Below are 22,611 nucleotides of genomic sequence, written 5' to 3'. Positions count from 1 at the left end.
TAAATTTAAGTATAGTACAGCACAACCTGAGTTTGAGACACTAGGAATTCGGGAAGGCAGCAGTTCTTTATTAGATCGAACTAATTCTCAAAGAATATAAAATACTAGGCAAAAATAAATAAAAAAGGATAAAAATTTTTCGTTCCATTCATGCAAAAAAATTTGTTTTTGAAGAATTTAAACCTAATTTAAGTACTCACCAATAAATCACTTACCTTTTCTACAAGTGGTATCAACTGCTGATGTTCTGCTAAAGTCTTTAACAATTCCATAATGAAAGGTAGATAATTATGCTTCCTTCTGATATTCTCAATCTGAAAATAAAAAATCAAATCACATTAACCACATTTCCACTAATTTTGATATTTTATTTTCAACATCCAATTTAAAACAAAATGGAATAAAATCCTCCATTAAAAAAGTATTAGAAATAATAATGAGCCGGGCATGGTGGCGCACGCTTGTAATCCCCGTGCCTGGGAAGCAGAAACAGGAGGATTGCGCAGGTTCGAAGCCAAATGCGTTGGCTTAGGAGACCTGTTTCCAAATAAAGAAATATAAAATAGGTCTGGGAGTGTAGTCCAGAGGCAGAAGGGCTTCCAGGAACCCCAGTACCACCAAAAACAAAACAAAACAAAAACAACAAAAAAAGGTTTTTCAAAGTTTATTTTGTGACCAAATACAATCTTTCTTTGAGATTTTTTTAAAAATCAAACTAGGGGAAAACTTATGCTTCAGGAGAAAACTATGCATTGTCAAGAGAATTCCTTGTAAGTCTTGTGATTCTAACCTTTCACTGACATTGAACTCCATTACAGATTCTGCCTAGTAGAGATAATGACTGTTTTTCCATAAAAAACTTCTTTTACAAATTTATTTCAACTTTACTTCATATAAATTTGAGCTTCTTTGACAACTCTTTTTATTATTTTGGGGTAGTGGTGGTACTGGGAATGAACCTGGGGGGAGATATCAGCCCTATTTTATATTTTATTTTGTGGCAGGATCTCACTAATTTGCTGAGGTGAACCTGTAATCCTCCTCTCTCAGTTTCCCAAGTATTGGGATTACAGAAATGCACCACTGCACTCAAACATTTTACCTTTTTTAAAACAAATCATTCTACCAGGTGTTGGAGGCACACACTTGTAATCCCAGCATTTGGGAGACTGACACATGAGGATCGTGGTTCGTGACAGCCTTAGCTACTTAAAGAGGCCCTTTGCAAATCAGTGAGACCCTGTTTCAAAATAAAGAATAAAAAATAGGGCTGGGAGTATAGCTCAGAGATAGAATGCCCCTGGATTTCATCCCTAGTACCACACACACACAGAGAAAAAGCATTCTAAACAAAGCAGCAAGCAAAGATTCTGAAAACTTGGTTTTATTTTTGGTAGAAACAAGTATAAAAATAAAAGTGTAGTTTGTTTCTTTTTTAATACTATATGAAATGAAAAATAAGGGCTAAAACTATCACCCTTCTTACTTCCTGTTCTCATGAAAGTTGGCCTTTCCTTTTTTTCTGCCTAGACTACACTATAGCTTGCGAGCCCCTACCACTTCTACAAAGAAATCCTATTGGTTCAAGGGCCATTTATTTAATAGTTATTTGCTGGCTGTTAAGTAGGATATAAAGCACTATGCTAACACTAGTAAAAAGCAAAAAAAAAAAAAAAAAAAAAGCAATCCTTGCCGTCAAGTGAGTTTCAAATGAAAAACGATGCTTTTATGACTACAACACAAATGACAAGCAACATAAGTTGCATATCCAAGGTCCTGCACATTCAAAGTCCTTCCTCTTTTTACTCTGACAACAGCTTATTGAACATACGAGGATCTGGCTTTTATAGACTGATATAGCTAAACAAAATTAAATCAGAACTTTAAATAAAACAAAAAATAAAGCAGCAAAATCAAGATAAAAAATTAATTAAATTTAAAACACTGTAGCCACGCACCGTGGTGCATGCCGGTCATCCTAATACTTGGGAGGCTGAAACAAGAAGATCCCAATTTCTAGGCCTGTCTTGGCAACCTAGGGGTGCTCTGTTTAAAAAATAAAAAGGGTGGGGGATGTGGCTCAGTGGTAGACCATCCATGGGTAAACTTCCCACTGCCATAAAATAAAGTACCAAAAACATAAATAAATAAGTGAATAAACAAAGAACATAATGATTTGATTGTATATCTAAAATAGGATATAGCCTAAAGAATAAAACATGTATAAAAATTTCAATTGTTATTAATACTATTGCTACTGTTATTCTGAATCTTTTTAAACACACACATACATTAAACATATATATTATACATAAATATCGTAAAGCAAATATTTTTAAGAACAATTTTCAGCTTAAGTGCAAATTCTTAATTTCTTCAAGTAGAAAGCCCTTTAATCCTAAATTTGGATATGAATGTGAACTCACATAATATTTTCTTTTCAAAAATAAAACAAGACACAAAAATGTATTTCCTAGCTCTGGAAAGACCTAAAGATCAATCAGTAGCACTGAGCACTTCAGCAACCAGATAGCTGTTTTTATTTTAAATTTTTTGGTACTGGAGATTGAGCCAAGGGGCGTTCAACCTCCAAGATACAACCGCAGCCCTTTTTTATTTTTCTGTTTAGAAGCAGGGTCTCACTAGGCTGCGGAAAGTACCGCTATGTTGCTAGGGCTGTTCTTGAAACTGATCCTCCTGTCTTAGCCTCTCAAAGTACAGGGATTACAAAATGTGCCACCACGCCCAGCAAGGTAATTGTTTTCTTGTTGTTGTTTCATAGTTTGTTTTATGTCACTGGGGACTGAACCTAGAAACTTTCTATTTCCAAGCTATACTTCTGGCTCCATTTTTTTTCCATGAGGGACTTGCTAGGTTAATGCAAGTCTCACTTCTTGCTGTGGCTGTCCTCCATCCTGTACTCCTCCTGTCTCAGATTACAGGTATGTGCCACACCTGGCAGACAGCTGTTTTTTTGTTTTTGTTTTAATTACAGTACTAGGAATGGAACCCAGGGGCATTCTACCTTCAAGCTACACCTCCAGCCCTATTTTTTATTCTTTATTTGAAACAGGGTCTCACTGAGTTGCAACGGGCCTCACTAAGTAGCTGAGGCTGTCCAAGAACTGTGATCCTCCTGTCTCAGCCTCCCAAATGCAGGGATTACAAGCGTGCGCCACCACGCCGGGCTTCTGACAGTTTTTTTTTTTTTTTTTTGTGGTCTGGGGATGGAAACCAGGGGCATTCGACCTCCAAGCTACACCCCCTGCCCTATTTTTTATTCTTTTTAGTTTGAAACAGGTTGCTGAGACTGTCCACGATCCATGATCCTCCGGTCTCAACCTCCCGAATGCTGGGATTACAAACTTGCACCATCATGCCCGGCAGTTGTTTTTAAATACTATTTCCTATGAAGAGAACTTGGGACTTTTTTTTTTTTTTTTTTTTTTTTGTGGCACTGGGGATGGAACCCAGGGGCCTTCTATCTTGGGCTATACTCTCAGACCTATTTTAGTTTGTTTGGAAACAGGGTCTCACTAAGTTGCTGAGAGCCTCACTAAGTAGCTGAGGCTGGCTGCAAACCTGCATGATCCTCCTCTCTCAGCCTCCAAGTACTGGGATTACAAGCGTGCGCCACCCTACCTGGCTAGGACTTCCTGGAAAAGAAAAAAAAAAAGGCTGATTCCAAGTCTGAATCAAGAAATGTATAAGATTCATATGAAACATCTCAATAAAAGAAAATAAAGAAGCTATCAGAGTAACAGTGTTGTATCAAAAAGCCTGAGGAATAGGCCCAATGCTACATACCTATAATCCCTGTAATTGGGAAGCTGAGACAGGAGAATTACAGGTTACAGGCCAGCCTTGGCAACTTATCAAGATTAGTGAGACCCTGCTTAAAAATAAAAAGAATTAAATGAGCCAGGTGTGGTGTACATGCTTGTAATCCCAGTAACTTGGGAGGCTAAAATAGGAGGATCACGGTCTGAGGCCATTCTCAGCTATTTAGGCCTTCTGCAACTTAGTGAGACCCTGTTTCAAAATACAGAATGAAAAAGAGGGCTGGGGGTATAGCTTGGAGGTAGAATGCCCCTGGGTTCCATCCCCAGTAAAACCATAATAAATAAATAAATAAATAAATAAAAATTTTAAAAGATTAAATGGGTCTGGCTGTATAGCTCAGATGTAGAATGCCCTTGGATTCAATCTCTAGTAGCAGAAAAAAAAAAGAACTGAGGAGACTGCCCAAACACAGGATAATTTAGTATGAATAACTACATTTAACTAAGGCATCAAATAGGTTAAATATCTATTCATAAACTGGGTACAGTGGTGGCACATGCCTGTAACCTGAGTACTTGGGAGGCTGAGAAAAGAGTAAAGCCCTTAACAAGTGAGACACTATTTCAAAATGAAAAATAAAATAGGACTGGGGGTTTAGCTTGGAGGTAGGATGTCACAGGTTCAACCCCAGTTCCCCCCACCCCAATAATCTTGTTTAAAAAAGAAATCATACTATTTATCTTTGTAGGTTGCCAAAAAACCAACACATTATTCTGAAAACTAGGAAATAATGGGAGGGAAAGCGGTCCAATCTTCAACATACCTTCATCCAAATTATACTGCTTTTTATTAAACACTAAAGAAATATATTTTAAACATACCTTATATCTTTTTAATTTCTGTACTTCTTCTTCAATAAGCATCTGATTTTTGGCAACTTCCGACTGAATAGCACTTAGCATTGTACTACCCTGATCTGTATCCATTGGTTCCTCCTTAGTGGAAAGAAAAAGAAACAGCACACCCTAATGATTGAGGCTTAAGTCTAGAATATTTTTAAATGATTAACAGATTACAACTATTTTCAAATTTCAACCCTAAATATTGGTGACAAGAATACCCACCTAAATCAGCAAAATTGAAAGAGCCCTAAGTAGTATTTTCATATTCCTATCTTCTATAATACATATGAATTTCCACCTAATGACTACCTATTTTGCTATAAACTTTTATTAAGATAAAAAATAAACTTGCTTAAATATACTTTTTTTTCTCTTTTTGTGGTACTAGGAGTTGAACCCAAGGGCATTTTACTTCTGAACTACTCCCCCAGCCCTAATTTTTACTCTTTATTTTGAAACAGGGTCTAAGCTTCAGAGGGCCTCACTAAATAGCTGAGGGTGGTTGGGAACCTGCGATCCTCCTGTCTCAGCCTCCCAAGTACTAGGAGTACAAACGTGAGCCACCATGCCCAGCTTATATATACTTTTAAGAAAACACGATCAAAGGATTATAAGTCTTTTCCCACTCATATTTTACTACAGAAAAATAATCACAAAAACTAAAAATTACATGTGAATCTAAATGTACCCTCTTAACTCTTTGAGAAATATATTCTAACTTGCTTATTATATAATAATATAATAGTAAGTGGCTAATAGTTCATGATCAACATTCATCTAACATTTGCCATTTGTCAGTCATTGTTTTAGTTGGTAAATATTTTGTTAATATATTGTCTCATTAAATACATATGAATATATCTCATTAAATATATATGTAAATATATTGTCTCATTTAATCCTCATGACAACTCTGTAAGGTAAATACTATTAACTTTATGCTACGAGTGGCAAAGCCAAGAACTAAATCTAGGCAGTCTGAATCCAGAATGTATTCTCTTAACTTCCACTCAGGGCACTTGGTTAAATGTATATTTTTAAAAAGAAAAGAAAAGCTGGGCATGGGGACACACTTGTAATTCCAGCATTCAGAAGGCTGAGACCCAAGGATCCCAGTTCGCGGACAGCCTCGGCTACTTAGCCAGACCTCTGCCAGTACTTTGGGAGGCTGAGGTAGGAGGATCGCAGGTTCAAAGCCAGCCTGGGCAATTTAGCAAGGTTCTCAGCAGCCTTGTGAGACCCTCTTTCCAAACAGGATATAAAATCAGACTGGGGTATACCTTGGAGACAGAATGCCCCTGGGTTCAATCCCCAGTATCAAAAAAGAAAGTACTTTCACTGAGAGAATAACAAGGCTAGAAATTTGTACTTAAAAATATGACCATGCAAGTGAACTAAATTGACACTTCACAAAAGAAATATGAATAGCCAATAATTATATGAAAAATGTTCAACATCATTAGCAATCAGAGAGATGCAAATCAAAACTATACCGAGATTTCACCTAACCTCAATTAGAATGGCAATCATCAAAAAATACAAATAATAATAAATGCTGTAGAGGATGTGGGGAAATAGGAACTCTAATTCTGGTAGGACTACAAATTAGTGTAGCCACAGTGTGGAAGGTCTTCGGAAGAATGGGAATGGAACTACCATATGATCCAGCTATACTGCTCCTGGGTATCTTCCAAAACAAACTGAAAGCAGACTATTATGGTAATATACGCATATGTAGCAGCACAATTCATAATAGCCAAATTATAGAACCAGCTGAAGTGTTCATTAACAGAAGAATGGATTACAAAATTATGGGATATGCATACAATGGAATTCTACTCAGCTATAAAGAATTATGCCATGTGCATGAAAATGAGTAATGAAAGCCGGGTGTGGTGGCTCACAATTGTAATCCCCGTGCTTGGGAGGCTGAGATGGGAGGATCGCACTGGTTCAAAGCCAGCCTCAGCTACTTAGTGAGGCTCTCAGCAACTTAGTGAGACCCTGTTTCCAAATAAAGAAGTAAAAATAAAAAATAAAGGTTTGCGAGTATAGCCTGGAGATAGAAAGCCTCTGGGTTCTACCCCCAGTACCAAGAAAGAAAGAAAGAAAGAAAGAAAGAAAGAAAGAAAGAAAGAAAGAAAGAAAGAAAGAAAGAAAGAAAGAAAGAAAGAAGAAAAGAAGGAAGGAAAAGAAAATGAGTAATGGAATAAGAGAATATTATGCTAAGTGAGATTAGGCAGTCACAAAAAATGAAGTATCAGATGTTTCCCCTAATATGGGAAACTAAAGAAACTGGGATATAAAAGGGACTCCAGACAAAAGAGGTTCAAGAACCCCTAGCAGAGTGATGAGGACTAAAGAAGGGAGATGGCGGGAGGAGGGAAATCTGATGAAGGAAACTACACTGGAAACAACGCATACGCAAAATGATCAAGCACAGGAGGGGGTGCAGGACGAAGCTCACCAAGAGCCGAGTGCATGAGTCTCCATCACTCAGAACCTCACCGTGATGTACAGTTACAATGCACCCACAGTAAAATAAAGTACACGGCCACAAACCTCTGCGAGTTGTCTTTGTAATTCTGCTATCTTCTGTTCATATATCATTTTTCTATCAGATACAATGGCCATTAAGTTAAATCGAATTTCACCTTCACTGTACCTAGAAAAAAGTTTTAACATTTCTAGGTTAATAATTATAAAAAACATCATTATTAAGATAATCCATAGTGATTAACCCATGATTTTGGGGGGTATCAAATCTATCAACTGTCTAACAATAAAAACTGACATTTTAAAAAGTTTGGAAGATAGAATAAAACTATAGAAAAGAAAATGAGCTAAATTTCATCAGTCACATACTCACATGTTTTTAAATGATATGTTAGTGCCACTTAAAACAGTTGAAACAATAAATTTGAAAAAAAATATTCTAATAATTTTCTCTGTATTTATAAGAAATATAGAAGTTCATTTACTTAAGATTTCAAAACAGACTACACTCAGACCCCAATTTGTTGGCTTAAATGTATTGGCATGTTGATGGTAACTAGCTACTTTTTATACGGTTTTCTGAAGTCATGATATAGTTTTCTTTTTTTCTTTTTTTTTTTTTTTTGGTACCAGGGATGGAACCCAGGGCCATTTTACCTCCAAGATATACCTCCATCCCTATATTTTAGTCTTTTTACTTTTGAAACAGGTTCTGGGTTGCAAAAGGCCTTGCTAAGTAGCTGAGGCTGTCCGTGAACTGTGATCCTCCAGTTTCCACCTCCTGAAAGCTGGGATTACAAGCATGCACCACCACGCCCTGCACTTAGTTTTCATTTTTAATTAACATATTTTGTTTCACGTCTATCTCATATGTAATACATTTATATAATGCTTTATTAATATAATGTATAATTATATCCTATTGTGTGTTTCTGATACTGTCTGACTTCACCACTGATACCAACAAAACCCTTCACAGAGCCAGGCATGGTGGCACACACTTGTAATCCCAGCACTTGAGAGGCTAAGACAAGAGGATTGCAAAGTTTCGAAGCCAACTTCAGCTACTTAGTGAGGCTCTCAGCAACTTAGTGAGACCCTGTTAAAAAATATAAAAAAAATATTGGTCTGGGAGTATACCCCGGAGGTAGAAAAGCCCCTGGGTTCCACCCCCAGTGCCAACAACAATGACAACAAAAACCCTTCACAGAACAAATGGGTTTACAGCAGAAAATGACATTTAACAAATTATCCATATAGCTGGGCATAGTGGCGCATGTTTGTAGTCCCAGCATTTGGGAGGCTAAGACAGGAGGATTGTGGTTCACAGATAGCTCCAGCCACTTAGTGAGGTACTCTACAACTTAGTGAGATCGTTTCAAAAATAAAGAATAAATGCCAGGCGTGGTGGCGCACGCTTGTAATCCCAGTATTCGGGAGGCTGAGACCGGAGGATCGCAGTTCGCAGACAGCCTCAGCTATTTAGTGAGGCCCTCTGCAACTCAGTGAGACCTGGTTTCAAAATAAAGAATAAAATATAGGGCAGGGGGTGTAGCTCGGAGGTCGAATGCCCCTGAGTTCCATCTCCAGACCCCCCCCAAAAAAAAAGATAAAGCCAGGCGTGGGGGCACGCGCTTGTAATCCCTGCATTTGGGAGACTGAGACAGGATTTGCAGACAGCCTCAGCTACTTAGTGAGGCCCTTTGCAACTCAGTGAGACCCAGTTTCAAAATAAAGAATAAAAAATAGGGCTGGGGTATAGCTCAGAGGTAGAGTGCCCCTGAGTTCCATCCCCAGTACTGAAAAAAAATAAAAAAGAAAGAAACAGAAATGAAAAAATTACATCCTTAATTCATTTTTGTAATTTTATGTATGATGCGTTGTCAAGGTAAAATATAAGCCTATTTTTTCATTAGCTGACTTCCAAGAGTTCCCCATAGTTCTGTTCACCAGAAAGAACATGGCCCATTATAACTACAGTGCTTTGAACTATATAAATGTTTTTTAAAATTCTACTTTTGGAGCTGGGCATGGTGGCGCACACTTTTAATCCCAGCATTTGGGAGGCTGAAACAGGAGGATCACAGGTTCAAGGATAGACTCGGCTACTTAATAAGGCCCTTTGCAACTCAGTGAGACCCTGTTTCAAATTAAAAAATAAAAAATAGGGCTGAGGGTGTTATTTAGAGGTAGAATGCCCCTGGGTTCCATCCCTGGCACCTTAAAAACAAACAAACAAACAAACAAACACAATTCTACTTTTGGGATTTCCATGTCCTATTCCTATTAAGTATACCCAAAAGCCCTAGACATAATATATTAAGGCGAGAAAAAAATTTCAAAGGTAGAGAAAAGGCAAAAAAGCCAAGGAACTCAAGACCCATGAGTGACACAATAATGAATGAATTCCCTGAGTTCTCTTTCTGTCTCTTCTATTACAGTCAAGCTGAATAAATCAGCAACGGACAAAAAAATCCTCCAAAAGTCTGCTCTTTCTAACTAAACAGGAAAGGGCAGCTTGGCAAGACAGAAATTTTTCAAATAATCCAGAAAAACCAGTGACCCAACTCTAACCCAAAATAAAGAATAAAAAATAGGGCTGAGGTGTAGCTTGGAGTTAGAATGCCCCTGGGTTCCATCCCTAGTACCCCCCACCGCGCGCGCGCGCGTGTGCGCGCGCACACACACACACACACACACACACACACACACACACAAAAAGAAGTAAAAGAAAATAAAAAATAAAATAGGGCTGGGGGTATAACTCAGAATGCCCCTGGTTTGATCCCCAGAACCACAAAAAAAGAAGAAAAAAAAACTAAACGTGCATTTACCATACAATCTAATAATGATATTCCTGGACATTTATCACAGAAAATGAAGACTTATATTTTCACAAAATTCTGTACAAAAAACATACTGCAGCTTTATTCATAATAGCCAGAAGTGGATATAGTCCAGATGTCTTTCAAAGGAAAAAATAGGCAAAACTGGTATGTATATCTGTACCACAGTATACAATATCCATTAATAAAATATGAACTACCCAAATACTTAAATAGCCTGGATGACTCTCCAGAGAGTTAAACTGATTGAAATAGTTAATGTAAAAAAAGACACATGTACGATCCCATTTATTTAATGTTATTTAAATGAGAAAAGCTATAGACCTAGAGATTAAGAGAGTGAGGGTGGGCAGGGAAATGTCAGGAGGAAAGTGACGGTGGATATAGAAAGGCAACATGAGGGGTCCTCTGATGACGACAATCTGCTGTATTCTGTATAACAACATCAATATCCTAAGACATTACTACTACAAAATAGGGAAAATTATCTTTATTATTATTTCATACAACTGAATGTTAATATATAATTATCTCAAAGTAAAAGCTTAACATTTTAAAAAATCCCTCAAACAAAAATTCAAAATACTAAAAAATGGGCCAGGCATGGTGATTCATGCTTGTAATCCCAGTACTTGTGAGGCTGAGCGGGAAAGATCGCGGGTTTGAGGACAGTCTTAGCAAGTAGTGAGACCCTCATCAATCTAGCGAGAACCTGTTTCTAAATAAAAATAAATAGGGCTGGGTGTTTAGCTCAGAGTTAGAATGCTCCTGGGTTCAATCCCCAGTGCCACACAAAAAAGAAATGGAATACTTAAAAATAAGTTTTTAAAATATATGTACAAATATCTGACAGTAGGAAACATCTCACTTATTGGAGATATTTAACTTTTTTAAAGATGTCAGATTACTATATAAAATTTAGATTTCTCCAGACTTCCTGAATGTGTTAATTTAATCAAATATAGATATTCAACATGCACTGCTAAAAAGCAAATGAAAAGAAAAATCCAGACTGTTCCCCCAGTGAGATTAACTGACCACTTACTTTTGTATCCTTTTTTCTATGACTGGCCGTACTGCACTGATCCAGTCATCTTGATTGCATGCACCTAGAGAGAAGTTTAGGAAGTTAAAAAAAAATAAGAACAACCAACTTAACAGTACCTCAGAGTTTGATTTAAAATGTTTCTTCTTACAAATACTTTAGCCAATTTAAGATGGTACAAATTTAAGATCCAATAATTACTTTCTTGCTTAAAGGTTAGAAGAGAGCTGGGCATGGTGGCCCATGCTTGTAATACCAGCCCTTGGGAGGCTGAGACAGGAGGATACAGGAGGATAGCGCCGGTTCAAAGCCAGCCTTGGCTACTTAGTGAGGCTCTCAGCAACTTAGTGAGACCGTGTTTCCAAATAAAGTATAAAATAAGTCTGGGAGTATAGCCCAGAGGCAGAAAGCCCTGGGTTCCATCCCCAGCACCACAAAAAAAAGTTAGAAGAGTATTTTCATAATTTGCATAGCACCATCATATTTTGGCATCAGCAGATACTAAAAACTAATCCACGAACTAGTGGCAAAATAAGGATTTAGTCCTTATTTGTCTCACTTCTCAGTCATGACAATAAAAATAAAAAAACTGAAGTCCACCAATTTTCCCAAAGTTTTAACTGGAAGTTACAGCATATCCTGAATAAGAATGTTAATCAAGTAAGTGCCAAACTAGAGAAAACCAGCTTTTATATGACTGAAAGAACAATCGACTATCTATAAAAAAAAAGCATAAATATTTTAATATAAAAGTAGCATGTAAATCTGTATTACAGAGACTATTGGTTTTATATGTGGGATATGATTTTTTAAAAGTGCAAACAAAATGAACCTACATTAACTTGTTTTCTTTTAATTAATTACTTTTATTTATTTTTTTTTTTGGCAGTACTGGAGATTGAACCAAGGAACATTCTACCTCCAAGCTACACCTGCAGACCTATTTTTTATTCTTTATTTTGAAACAGGATTTCACTAAGCTTTGGAGGGGCTCACTAAGTAGCTGAGGATGGCAGCAGTGAATCTGTGATCCTCCTGTCTCAGCTTCCCAAGTACTGGGAATATAAGCGTGCACTACCATATTGCTATTTGTTTGTTTGTTTGTTTTTAATGGTGCAGGGATCTGGGTATGGTGAGGCCTTAGATTTGATTCTTAACACCATAAAAAAACCCTCTTGTGTGTCTAGTTACTAATATTTCAGCCACAGACGGTATCCTCCATCTTGATAACCATTTATCATTTTTCCTCAAGGTTAAATTCTATTTACCAATAGAATTGGTAAATCTACCCTTGGTACAAAGGATAGCACAAAAATGTAATATCTAAGTAGAAGCTTTGAAGAAAAATATTTAGGAGACTGCTAAACAATGATTTAAAATGATCCTGCACAATGCAATTAGAAATGTGCACGTTGTGCCTGGCGTGGTGGCGCACGCTCATAATCCCAGCATTCGGGAGGCTGAGACTGGAGGATCGCGGTTCGCGGCCAGCCTCAGCTACTTAGTGAGGCCCTCTGCAACTCAGTGAGACCCTGTTTCAAAATAAAGAATAAAAAATAGGGCAGGGGGTATAGCTCGGAGGTCAAATGCCCCTGGGTTCCATCCTCAGACCTGCAAAAAAAAAAAAAAAAAAAAAAAAGTGCACATTGTGTGTGTGTGTGTGTGTGTGTGTGTGTGTGTGTGTATGGGGGGTCTGAGGGTTGAATTCTAAGACATTTTTACCCACTGAGCTACATCCCCAGCGCGCGCGCGCGCGCGCGCTCTCTCTCTCTCTCTCTCTCTCTCTCTCTCTCTCTCTCTCTCTCTCTCTCTTTTGGTGGTACTGGGGTTCCTGGAAACCCTTCTACTTCTGGGCTACACTCCCAGACCTATTTTTTATAATTTTATTTGGAAACAGGGTCTCTTAAGCCAGTGTGGCTGGCTTCGAACCCGCACGATCCTCCTGTCTCCACCTCCCAGGCGCGGGGATTACAAGCGTGCGCCACCACACCCAGCTCTATTTTATTTTTACTGAGGATTGAATCTAGGAGCAGTCTACCTCTGAGATACTCTCCCAGCCCTATTTTTTTTTTTAATTCTTTATTTTGAAAAAGGGTCTTGCTAAATTGCGGAAGGCCTCACCAAATAGGTAAGGCTGTCCAAGAACCTTTAATCCTCCTGTCTCAGCCTCCCAAGTACTCCACCACACCCAGCTTTCTCGGCTCTTTTCAAGACAGTTTTTCACTAAATTAAATCAGGCTGGACTCCAGTTTGCAGTCCTCCTGTTTCTTTCTCCAAAAAAGCTGGGGTTAAAGGCATAAATCAACATGTCCAGTCCATATAAAAACGTCTTAATATAAAATGATAAGAAATGTTTGCTATTCTTTATGAATATGTTAAAAATGGCAATTTTGAGAGGCGCCATATTGCCACCGGCGGCGGCAGCAGCAGTGAATTCACCGAGTCCAGTACAGCTACATCTACGTACTCAAGAACAGTGAGTCAAATTGCGGGCCACAGAGGAGAAATCCCAGTATTGTGCCTCCTGGGACTTGACCCAGTGAGGGAGTGGTGGTGGCAGAGATATCACACCATAGGAGAGCGTGCAACCTGGCACCCCCCGTAGTTTAAAGCAGCCTCTATCGACTCCCTGGGTCGGAGACTCTGTGATACAACCCAGTAAAGGAGTAGTAGGGTCTGAGATAATACAGACTCGAGATCCAGAGCACCTTAAGTGAAGCCATAGTGACCCAAGGGAAGAACCCAGAGAAGGCACAAACCTCCGAAATCATGGGAAAGAGGAATAACACTGGAGTAATGAATGTGCACAACCCCACAACATCAGAACCTGATAAAACAGAAAATCAGAGATTTCTAGAAGATCAAATCAGGAAAATAACTGTAGAAATAATAGAGGTGCTTCGAAAAGAACTCAGAGAGAGCCAAAAAGAGATAAAGGATGCAATTAATGAAGTAAAGGCCTCAATTCAAAGCACAAACAACCGATTAGACCACATGGAGAACAGAATCTCGCTCTTAGAAGATGAGCAATCCAAAAATGAATGCATAGTTTCTAATCTAGAAAAAGATATCCAACAGCAGGAATCTGACATTGAAGAAATATGGGCCCATCTTAAGAGAGCTAACCTAAGAATAATTGGAATAGAGGAGGGAAAAGAAAGTGATACCAAAGGGATCAACAATCTCTTCAAGGAAGTAATAGCAGAAAATTTTCCAAATATAGAGCAAGAGGTTGATACACAGATCCAGGAAACTTATAGAACTCCCTTTAGACAGGATCCGAGAAGAGGATCCCCACGCCACATAATTGTCAAAATGACCAATGTGGAAGCCAAGCAGAGAATCTTAAAGGCAACAAAAACAAAGGGCCAACTGACATTCAGAGGCAAACCAATTAGAATCACCCCAGACTTCCCAAACCAAGTCATGAGAGCCAGAAGGGCTTGGAGTAACATATTCCAAACTCTGAAAGAAAACAACTTCCAGCCAAAAATTTCCTATCCAGCAAAACTTTCTATCAAATTAGATGGAGAAATAAGAAGCTTCCATGACAAACAGAAACTGAAGGAATTTATGTCTTCAAAACCAGCGCTAGAGAAAATACTCAAAGAGATTAACTACAAAGAAGAAATAGGTAACACTCACCAGAACCAGAGAAACAAGAGTTTCCATCCAACAGACAACTAAGATTGGTTATCTGTGGAGATTCATTATTTATGTTAGTCTTTTACCTATCTCTAAATTGTATTGTTTGCCTTTATTGTTGTTAATTTTTAGGATTTCTAGTTGGAATATTAATATACCTTCAGATATAGCATTTGGAAATATTTTATCCAATTCTATTAGTAACTTTTAACTCTGTTTACATTGTCTTTGGATATACAATATTTTCTTTTATTTTTTAGGGAGTTTGTATATTCTTCTGTTGCCTGTGCCATTGAAATCATAACCAAGAAATCACTGCCAATTTCAATGTTGTGAGGTTTTATGACCCAGATTTTCTCCTAAAAGTTTATAGTCTTAAGATTTATATTTAGGTCTTTTATCTATTTTGAATTAATACTTGTATATGGGATTAGGTAAGGGTCCAATTTTATTCTTTTCCATGTAATTATTATTTTTCAACAATATTTAGTTAAAAGAGTATTATTTCCACCACCAAATGTTCGTGGAAACCTTGTCAAAAATAACTTGACAATATAGGGAAGAATTTAGCTCTAGGCTTGTATTTAACTCCAATGGTCTATATATCTGCCTTTAGAACAGTACTACACTGTTTCAATTATTGTAGCTTTATATGGTTTGAAATCAGAAAATATACATCTTCTAGCTTTGTTTTTGCTTCGAGATTGTTTTGGGTATCTAGAGTCCATATTCCATATCAGGATAGATTTTTTTCTGAAAAATAAATATATGATAGTTTCACCTAAAAAAAAGAAAAAAATATTCTCTGGTAAGAAAGAAAGCAAAAAGAAATATTGAAATGTTATCTTTAAGTCATCAAAAGCTTGGTATCAGACAAATGAAACTGTTATGTGAGATTATCATTTTTAATTTTGGATAAATTGCTATAATACTAGATGTCAACCACTAAGCCAAGCATGGGAGGGAGGGATGGGGAGAGAATGGGGTGGGGATCGGGTGGGGGCTGACTGGGCGATGTGTGCATGTATGTCTACAAAAGTTTGTATCCCACTATGATGTATGAATACAGTGCACCAATAAAATAAAATTAAAAAAAAAAAAAAAAAAAAAAAAATGGCAATTTTTCTAAGTTAAATAACAGGGTTTAAAAGTTAATTAGAAAATGAAATATAATTTATGTACTTTATGTGTTTAAAAAAAAATCACAGTTGGGTATGATGGCACATGCTTGTAATCCTAGTACTTGAGAGCCTAAGACAGAAAGATTACAGGTTCAAGGCCATCTCCAGTAACTTGTGAGACCCTGTTTCAAAATAAATAAATAAATAAATAAATAAAATACTAATAATAAGCTGGGTGTGATGGAGTAAACTTGTAATTCCAGTATTTGAGAGGTGGAAACAGGAGGACAGCAGGTTTGAGAACAGCCTTGACAATGTAGGGACTGTCAGCAACCTAGTGAGACTCTGTTTCAAACTAAAAAAATAAAATAAGGCTGAGGGTGTGGCAGAGAGGTAGAATTCCCCTGGGTTCAATCCTCAGTACCTAATAATAATAATAGCAATAGTAATAATAATAATATGGGTTGGGGGTATAGCTCGGAGGCAGAACCATGGGCTCAATCCCCAGTACCAAATTTAATGTTTTACTCTTAAAAAAGAATTAAAAGCTTTAACTAAACTGTAGTAGTCAACATTTTCCTGTTATTAAATTCATAAAGAACATAAGATTATATTATAGTACCACACAGTAACCTCTGCTTTTAAATTTTAAGCAACACTATGCTTAAAATGAAGGTAACTAGTACCTTTTTCTCTTGCCAAAAGTGAAATACTAGGAATAGGAAACAGATTACCTAAATCGATTGGTCCTTCTCTTAATCCATCTAATTCATACAGTCTTCCGTTAACAGGAACATAACTGACAAAATGAAAAGCATCTTCTTCTTTGGCTGCCGACTTTGCATCAAATTCAAACATCTGCTGTCTATAGTGGAGAAAAATAGTGAGAGATAAGCAAAAAAAAAAAAAAAAAAAAAAAGGAAAAGAAATTATATATACTTATTTGACATAGCTCCTTACCTGGCAAAACTGTTGTGTACTTGTCGAATCACATCTGAATTGCTCAGTGCCAAACCCTTCATCTGAAATAAATTTTATGAGGGAGAAAACAGATCAAATAATTTTATGTACACGTATAGACAGATCACTATGAATCTCAAAGTCATAAACAATTATAATGCACCAATAAAATGTTAAAAATAAATATCAAGTAACAAATACATGATAAAATAAATATAAAAACACTATAAAAATAATTTTATAGTAGACTACTAAAATGAGAACTATCAAGCCGGGCGTGGTGGCGCACACTTGTAATCCCCGCGCTTGGGAGGCAGAGACAGGAGGATCGCGCAGGTTCGAAGCCAGCCGCGCACTGGCTTAGGAGACCCTGTTTCCAAATAAAAATGTAAAAATAGGTCTGGGAGTGTAGCCCGGAGGTAGAAGGGCTTCCAGGAACCCCAGTACCACCAAAAAAAATAAAAAATAAAAAATAAAAAATAAAAAATAAAAAATAAAAATAAAATGAGAACTATCACAAATCAAACAGGTCATAGTAGGATTAGGAAAAGTATTATACTCACAGCTGCATCAAAACTTTGTGAAAATTCTTTAAACTCTGATAACGTCTCCCCTAAATGAACATCTTGATGAGTACAGTTCAGTAAGACGCTCACAATGGCTTGAGTAGCACAGGCATTATTAATTACCTAGAAAATATATAAGCAAAGATATTAACAATTTGTTAAAAGGCATTTTTAACTGGAGCAAAGACCCCTCAAATTTAAATTTAATAGTTTCAAATTTCATACAGTCTTAGCATAAAAATAATAAACATGTTTAATTTCTATTCTAGTCTGTTTTAAGAATTTTGGAGCTCAATATTCTAGAAAACCTAAAAACTAACTAAACTTATAACATTAGCGATATCCAAGTCAGTTAGACCAATTGTCCTAACCAAACCATAAATGATTAAGCCAACAGACTTTGTCTTCTCTTTCTTCCTTATTCTTAAACTTAATCCTACCCATCCAGATTCAACTGATTTTTAGCATCTAGCACAAGCTCTAACTCACACGTGGCTTTTAGAGAAATTTTGCAAAAGCTCCTATTAGTTTTTATTCTCATTTAAATCATAAATAGGTGAAATTTGTCCACGTTTTTTTTTTACTCAATTACATAGTCTTTACAGTGTTGTCATTTAGCCATTAAATGTTCATTTAAAAGATCATGTGGACATTACATTCCAGCTACAGGTTAGATAGCAGGTACTTTTACTTTTAACTTTTTCATATACTTTTATTGGTGCATTATAGTCTCATATCATAATGCAGTGCGCAGTGATAGTGGCATACACGCAACAGCACTTGGGGAGCTTCCCCCGCCCTCCACTCCCTCCCTGCTCCCTGTTCCCCGTACATGCTATTGAGATCGGCACTGGTATTCTCACTTATGTACAGAAGGTCATTACTTCTCGCTCTCCCCCACCCCACTCCTAGACCACCTTCCTGCTTTTACTTTTTGTGCCAGATACTTTCCTAGGCACTTCACATATATTAGATCTTGTAATCCTCTCAACAGCCAATACAAAAGGTCTAATATCTCTTCTAATATTAGATATCTAATATCCTAACATTAGAAGAGATATTAGACCAAGGTGCTGAGGATCCAACCCAGGACTTGACTCAGGTTAGGCATGTACTGTACCAATGAGCTACAAACCCCACCGCCTCAAGCCTTTTTTTTTTTTTTTCCCGCAGTGCTGGGAATAGAATCTAGGACCTCGTGTATTCTAAAGGAGCACTCGAATACTGAGCTACCTCCACAGTGCAAAGAAGTAACATCCTTTGCTCATGTTACACTCCAGGAAGCTGAGGCATAAGGAAGTTGAATAATCTGCACATGGCACACAGCATAAGACAAACAGGTTCCAGGATGTGTGTACTCTGCCATCATGCTAGCTCTGTACATGCATGTGGACTCTCTAGAAAGATTATAAACTACTTACGGACATTGTTTTGTTCCACACTTACGTGGCACCTACATTGCTAACATTACAGAGTTGGAACGCACCTTAGATAATCAATGTAAACCAGAGAGGTCAAATGCTGAGTTGATTGACTATGTTTTCTGGTAATGGGGATTGAACTCAGGGGCAGCCTACCTCTGAGCTAAACCCACAACCCTTTTTATTGCTTATTTAATTATTTAATTATTTATTTAATTATTTATTTATTTATTTATTTATTTTGGTGGTACTGAGGGTGGAACCCAGAAGCTTTCTACCTCTGAGCTATACTCCCAACCTATTTTATATTTTACTTGGAAACAGAGTCTCACTAAATTGCCGAGAGCCTCACTAAGTAGCTGAGGCTGGCCTTGAACCTGTGCAATCCTCCTGTCTCAGCCTCCCAAGGTGGGGATTACAAGCATGCACCACCACGCCTTTTAAAACAGAGTATCTAAGTTGCTGAGGTTGACCTTGAACCTGTGATTCCCGTATCTCAGCCTCCCATATATAAGGATTATAGGTGTGTACCACCATACCTGGCTGCTAACATTATCTTTTGTTACTATATTGTAATTAAATGCCATTTTCTAGCTAGTTTTTCCAACCATTTAATTACCATATTTCTGTCCTGCCTAATTTCAGAAGAAAAAAACTGTCATTTCCCCTCTTTAATTTTTATAGTCCTCTCTGCTTTTTGGGTTGCCAAGGGCTTCTGAATTTTTATGAATATTCACTAATATATCTTAGAAATTCCTTGATAAGGCCTGTTCTCCATTAAGAGGATACTTTTCCTCTCAATTCTTAACAAGTAAATTAATGCAACCACCCTTCTGCAATTCCTCTAAGCACTATATACTCAAAAGAATCTCACAATCAGGGAAAGTAGCAAGAGATCTAGAATTCAATTAACATTTCTGCTGAATTCTGTTACTATTAAATTTCATCTGAATCACAGTTCTTTAGTAAATTTGGATGAAAAGTTTTAATGACTAAAGGAGATCACAAACTTTATAATATTTAGTGTTCCCTTACCTTGGGCCAAAATGACCTTGGATGAAACTGTCTAAGGATAAGGGTGGCAGAAGTGAAGTTAAAATTTACACTTATTCACACATTCTCTCAAAATCATGTTATCTTAAAGACATATCCTATATCTAATACTTGACTAAGTGGTGAAGTTATATAGGGTTATCCTTTCAAAGACTTTTATGATCTAAGATAAGAGCTTCAAATCTGTAACACGTAATTTTAACAATTTTTTACAGAAGTAGGAGGGAAATCTTCTTTAGTTTCTTATATTTCTCTTTTGATATAAAAATAATTTATATTATCTACAAAATAGTTCATTTAGGTAATTATAATGTACATGAGTTACATTACAGCATAACCCACTCCAATTTACTTTTCATTTTTTATTTTTATTTTTTTGTGGTACTAGAGCCCAGGGGCATTCTACCTCCGAGCTACACCCCAGCCCTATATTTTATTCTTTATTTTGATATAGGGTCTCACTGAGTTGCAAAGGGCCTCATTAAGTAGCTGAGGCTGTCCTTGAACTGCAATCCTCCTGTCTCAGCCTCCCAAATGCTGGGATTACAAGCATGTGCCACCACGCCCTGCTCCAATATACTTTTTAAAAGTATCTCAAGTTTTAAAAAGTTCATTGCTACCAAATGGTTATATGCTTCCTAACAGCTACTATGTGCTAGACTTTGTGATAAATGAACAGAAGTGAATAAGAAATGTGGTCCTTGCACTCACAAAACCCATATATCACTTTATATAAATAGAACTTTCTCCCTGAGAGAACCTTAGCTCGTGTCACAAAAAATGCACTGCGATATAAATTACTTCTAGAGTCTCCAACTTTAAAATCTTTATTGTAAGTACTCTACTATATGCTCTGGCTTTTAACAAGTGGAGTTTAACAATAGAAAACAGGCTGGATCGGGGTAACAAGTAGGGTTTGCCCAGAACCTTAAAATTTGGTCAGAATACTTTTGACAGGGTATATTTTTAGTACATCAGGGCTCTTCCATTCCTTATGTCTAATATACAAACCCAATTCCCACACCAATCTGATATTGTAGGCTTTGACTATGTAATTTCTGGACTAAAGAATAACTTCTGCCAGGCATGGTGGCACACACTTGCAATCCCAGTGCTTGGGAGGCTGAGACAGGAGGATCTCAGTCCGTGGTCAGCCTCACTGAGCTACTTAGTGAGGCCCTCCACAACTTAGTGAAACCCTGTTTCAAAATAAAGAATAAAAAATTGTACAGAGGGTGTAGCTCAGAGGTAGAATGCCCCTGGTTTCAATCCTCAGTACCACAAAAGACAAAATAATGTCTTAGCTGGTTGTAGTGGCACACGTCTGCAATCCTAGTACTTGGGAGACTGAGACAGGAGGACGCAGGTTTGAGACCAGCCGCAGCAACCTAGAGAGACCCTGTTTCAAAGCAAAACTCAAGAAAGGGCGGGCGTATAGCTCAGAAGGCAGAATAACCGGGAATAACCGGGATTTAAAGGTAGAATGACCTGGGTTTAATCCTGAGAACCACAAACAAAACAAAACAAAACACCCTTCTTTTTATAATGTATACCAAAAACATGGAAGATGCTCTGGGAAATAATATTATAATAAAGTGCTACACATATCAATTATAATCAATCTTTACTGAGTCATAGCTATAACAATACATTATCTGAAAAGTTTTAACATTTATTAACAGTCAAGGAAAAACAGTGGAGAATATAAACTATAGTTTTATAAATGGAACATCACACACACACACACACACACACACACACACACACACACAATTAAATCATTTGAGCACAATTTGAGCAACACAGCAAGGTCATCTTAAAATAACAAAATCCTGGTATTACAAGCATGTAATGTACCACCACACTCAGCTTGAATGTGAAATTTTATTTTATCATTATTATTATTATTATTTGTGTGTGTGTGTGTGTGTGTGTGTGTGTGTGTGTGTGTGTGGTACTGGGGATGGAACCCAGGGGCTTTCTACATCCAGGCTACACTCCCAGACCTATTTTTTATTTTATTTGGAAACAGGGTCTCACTAAGTTGCAGAGAGCCTCACTAAGTAGCTGAGGCTGGCTTCAAATCTGTGTGATCCTCCTGCCTCTGCCCCCCAAGTACTGGGATTACAAGCATGTGCTACCATGCCTGGCTTTGAATGTGTATTTTAATAGGGCTTGGAAAACTTTGTATCATCTAAGAACAGAGGAATAATCTCCTTTCATTCATTAAGAAAATTCATTCAATAAATACAATGTACCAATAAAAAATTAATTAAAAAAATTCATTCTAAAAAGTAAGGAAAGACTAGGCACAGTGGTGCATGCCTCTAATCCTAGTAATGGGAGCCCGAGAAAGAGGATCATATGTTTGAGGTCAGTCTCAGCAACTTATCAAGACCCTAAGCAACTCAGAGAGACCCTGTTTGGAAAAAAAAATCATATAAAAATCTAGGTGTGTAGCTAGGAAACAGAATGCTCCTAATTCAATGCCCAGTAGCAAAAAAAGAAAGTAAAGTGAGGTTTTTTTTTTTTTTTGTGGTTTTTTTTTTTTTTTTGGTGCTACTGGGGGTGGAACCCAGAGGCTTTATACCTCTGGGCTATACTCCCAGACCTATTTTATATTTTATTTGGAAACAGGGTCTCACTAAGTTGCTGAGAGCCTCACTAAGTAGCTGAGGCTGGCTTTGAACCTACGCGATCCTCCTGTCTCAGCCTCCCAAGCGCGGGGATTACAAGCGTGCGCCACCACGCCCGGCAGTAAAGAGAGTTTGAA

The 22,611-nt window shown here is 37.3% G+C and overlaps 1 protein-coding gene across 2 annotated transcripts in view; it reads right to left on the bottom strand.

Moving 5' to 3' along the window:
• Window positions 1–22,611, bottom strand: part of UCHL5 (ubiquitin C-terminal hydrolase L5) — a gene marked incomplete at both ends in the record, with an annotated part of 45,674 nt that overhangs the window by 5,643 nt on the left and 17,420 nt on the right. Inside the window, 7 exons of one of the 2 annotated variants that reach the window (XM_080698248.1) lie at window positions 216–314; window positions 4,665–4,778; window positions 7,248–7,350; window positions 11,073–11,136; window positions 16,573–16,703; window positions 16,799–16,860; window positions 17,362–17,487. In XM_080698248.1, the coding sequence (XP_080554374.1) occupies window positions 216–314; window positions 4,665–4,778; window positions 7,248–7,350; window positions 11,073–11,136; window positions 16,573–16,703; window positions 16,799–16,860; window positions 17,362–17,487 (699 nt within the window). The remainder of the gene's footprint in view (window positions 1–215; window positions 315–4,664; window positions 4,779–7,247; window positions 7,351–11,072; window positions 11,137–16,572; window positions 16,704–16,798; window positions 16,861–17,361; window positions 17,488–22,611) is intronic. The other variant, XM_080698247.1, reaches the window with a different exon arrangement.

Source organism: Muscardinus avellanarius (assembly GCF_963383645.1).
Source record: "Muscardinus avellanarius genome assembly, chromosome: 7".
NCBI classification, from domain to species: Eukaryota; Metazoa; Chordata; class Mammalia; order Rodentia; family Gliridae; genus Muscardinus; species Muscardinus avellanarius.
Note: the sequence above shows the minus strand (reverse complement) of the source record. Positions and strands in the feature narration are given on the sequence as shown.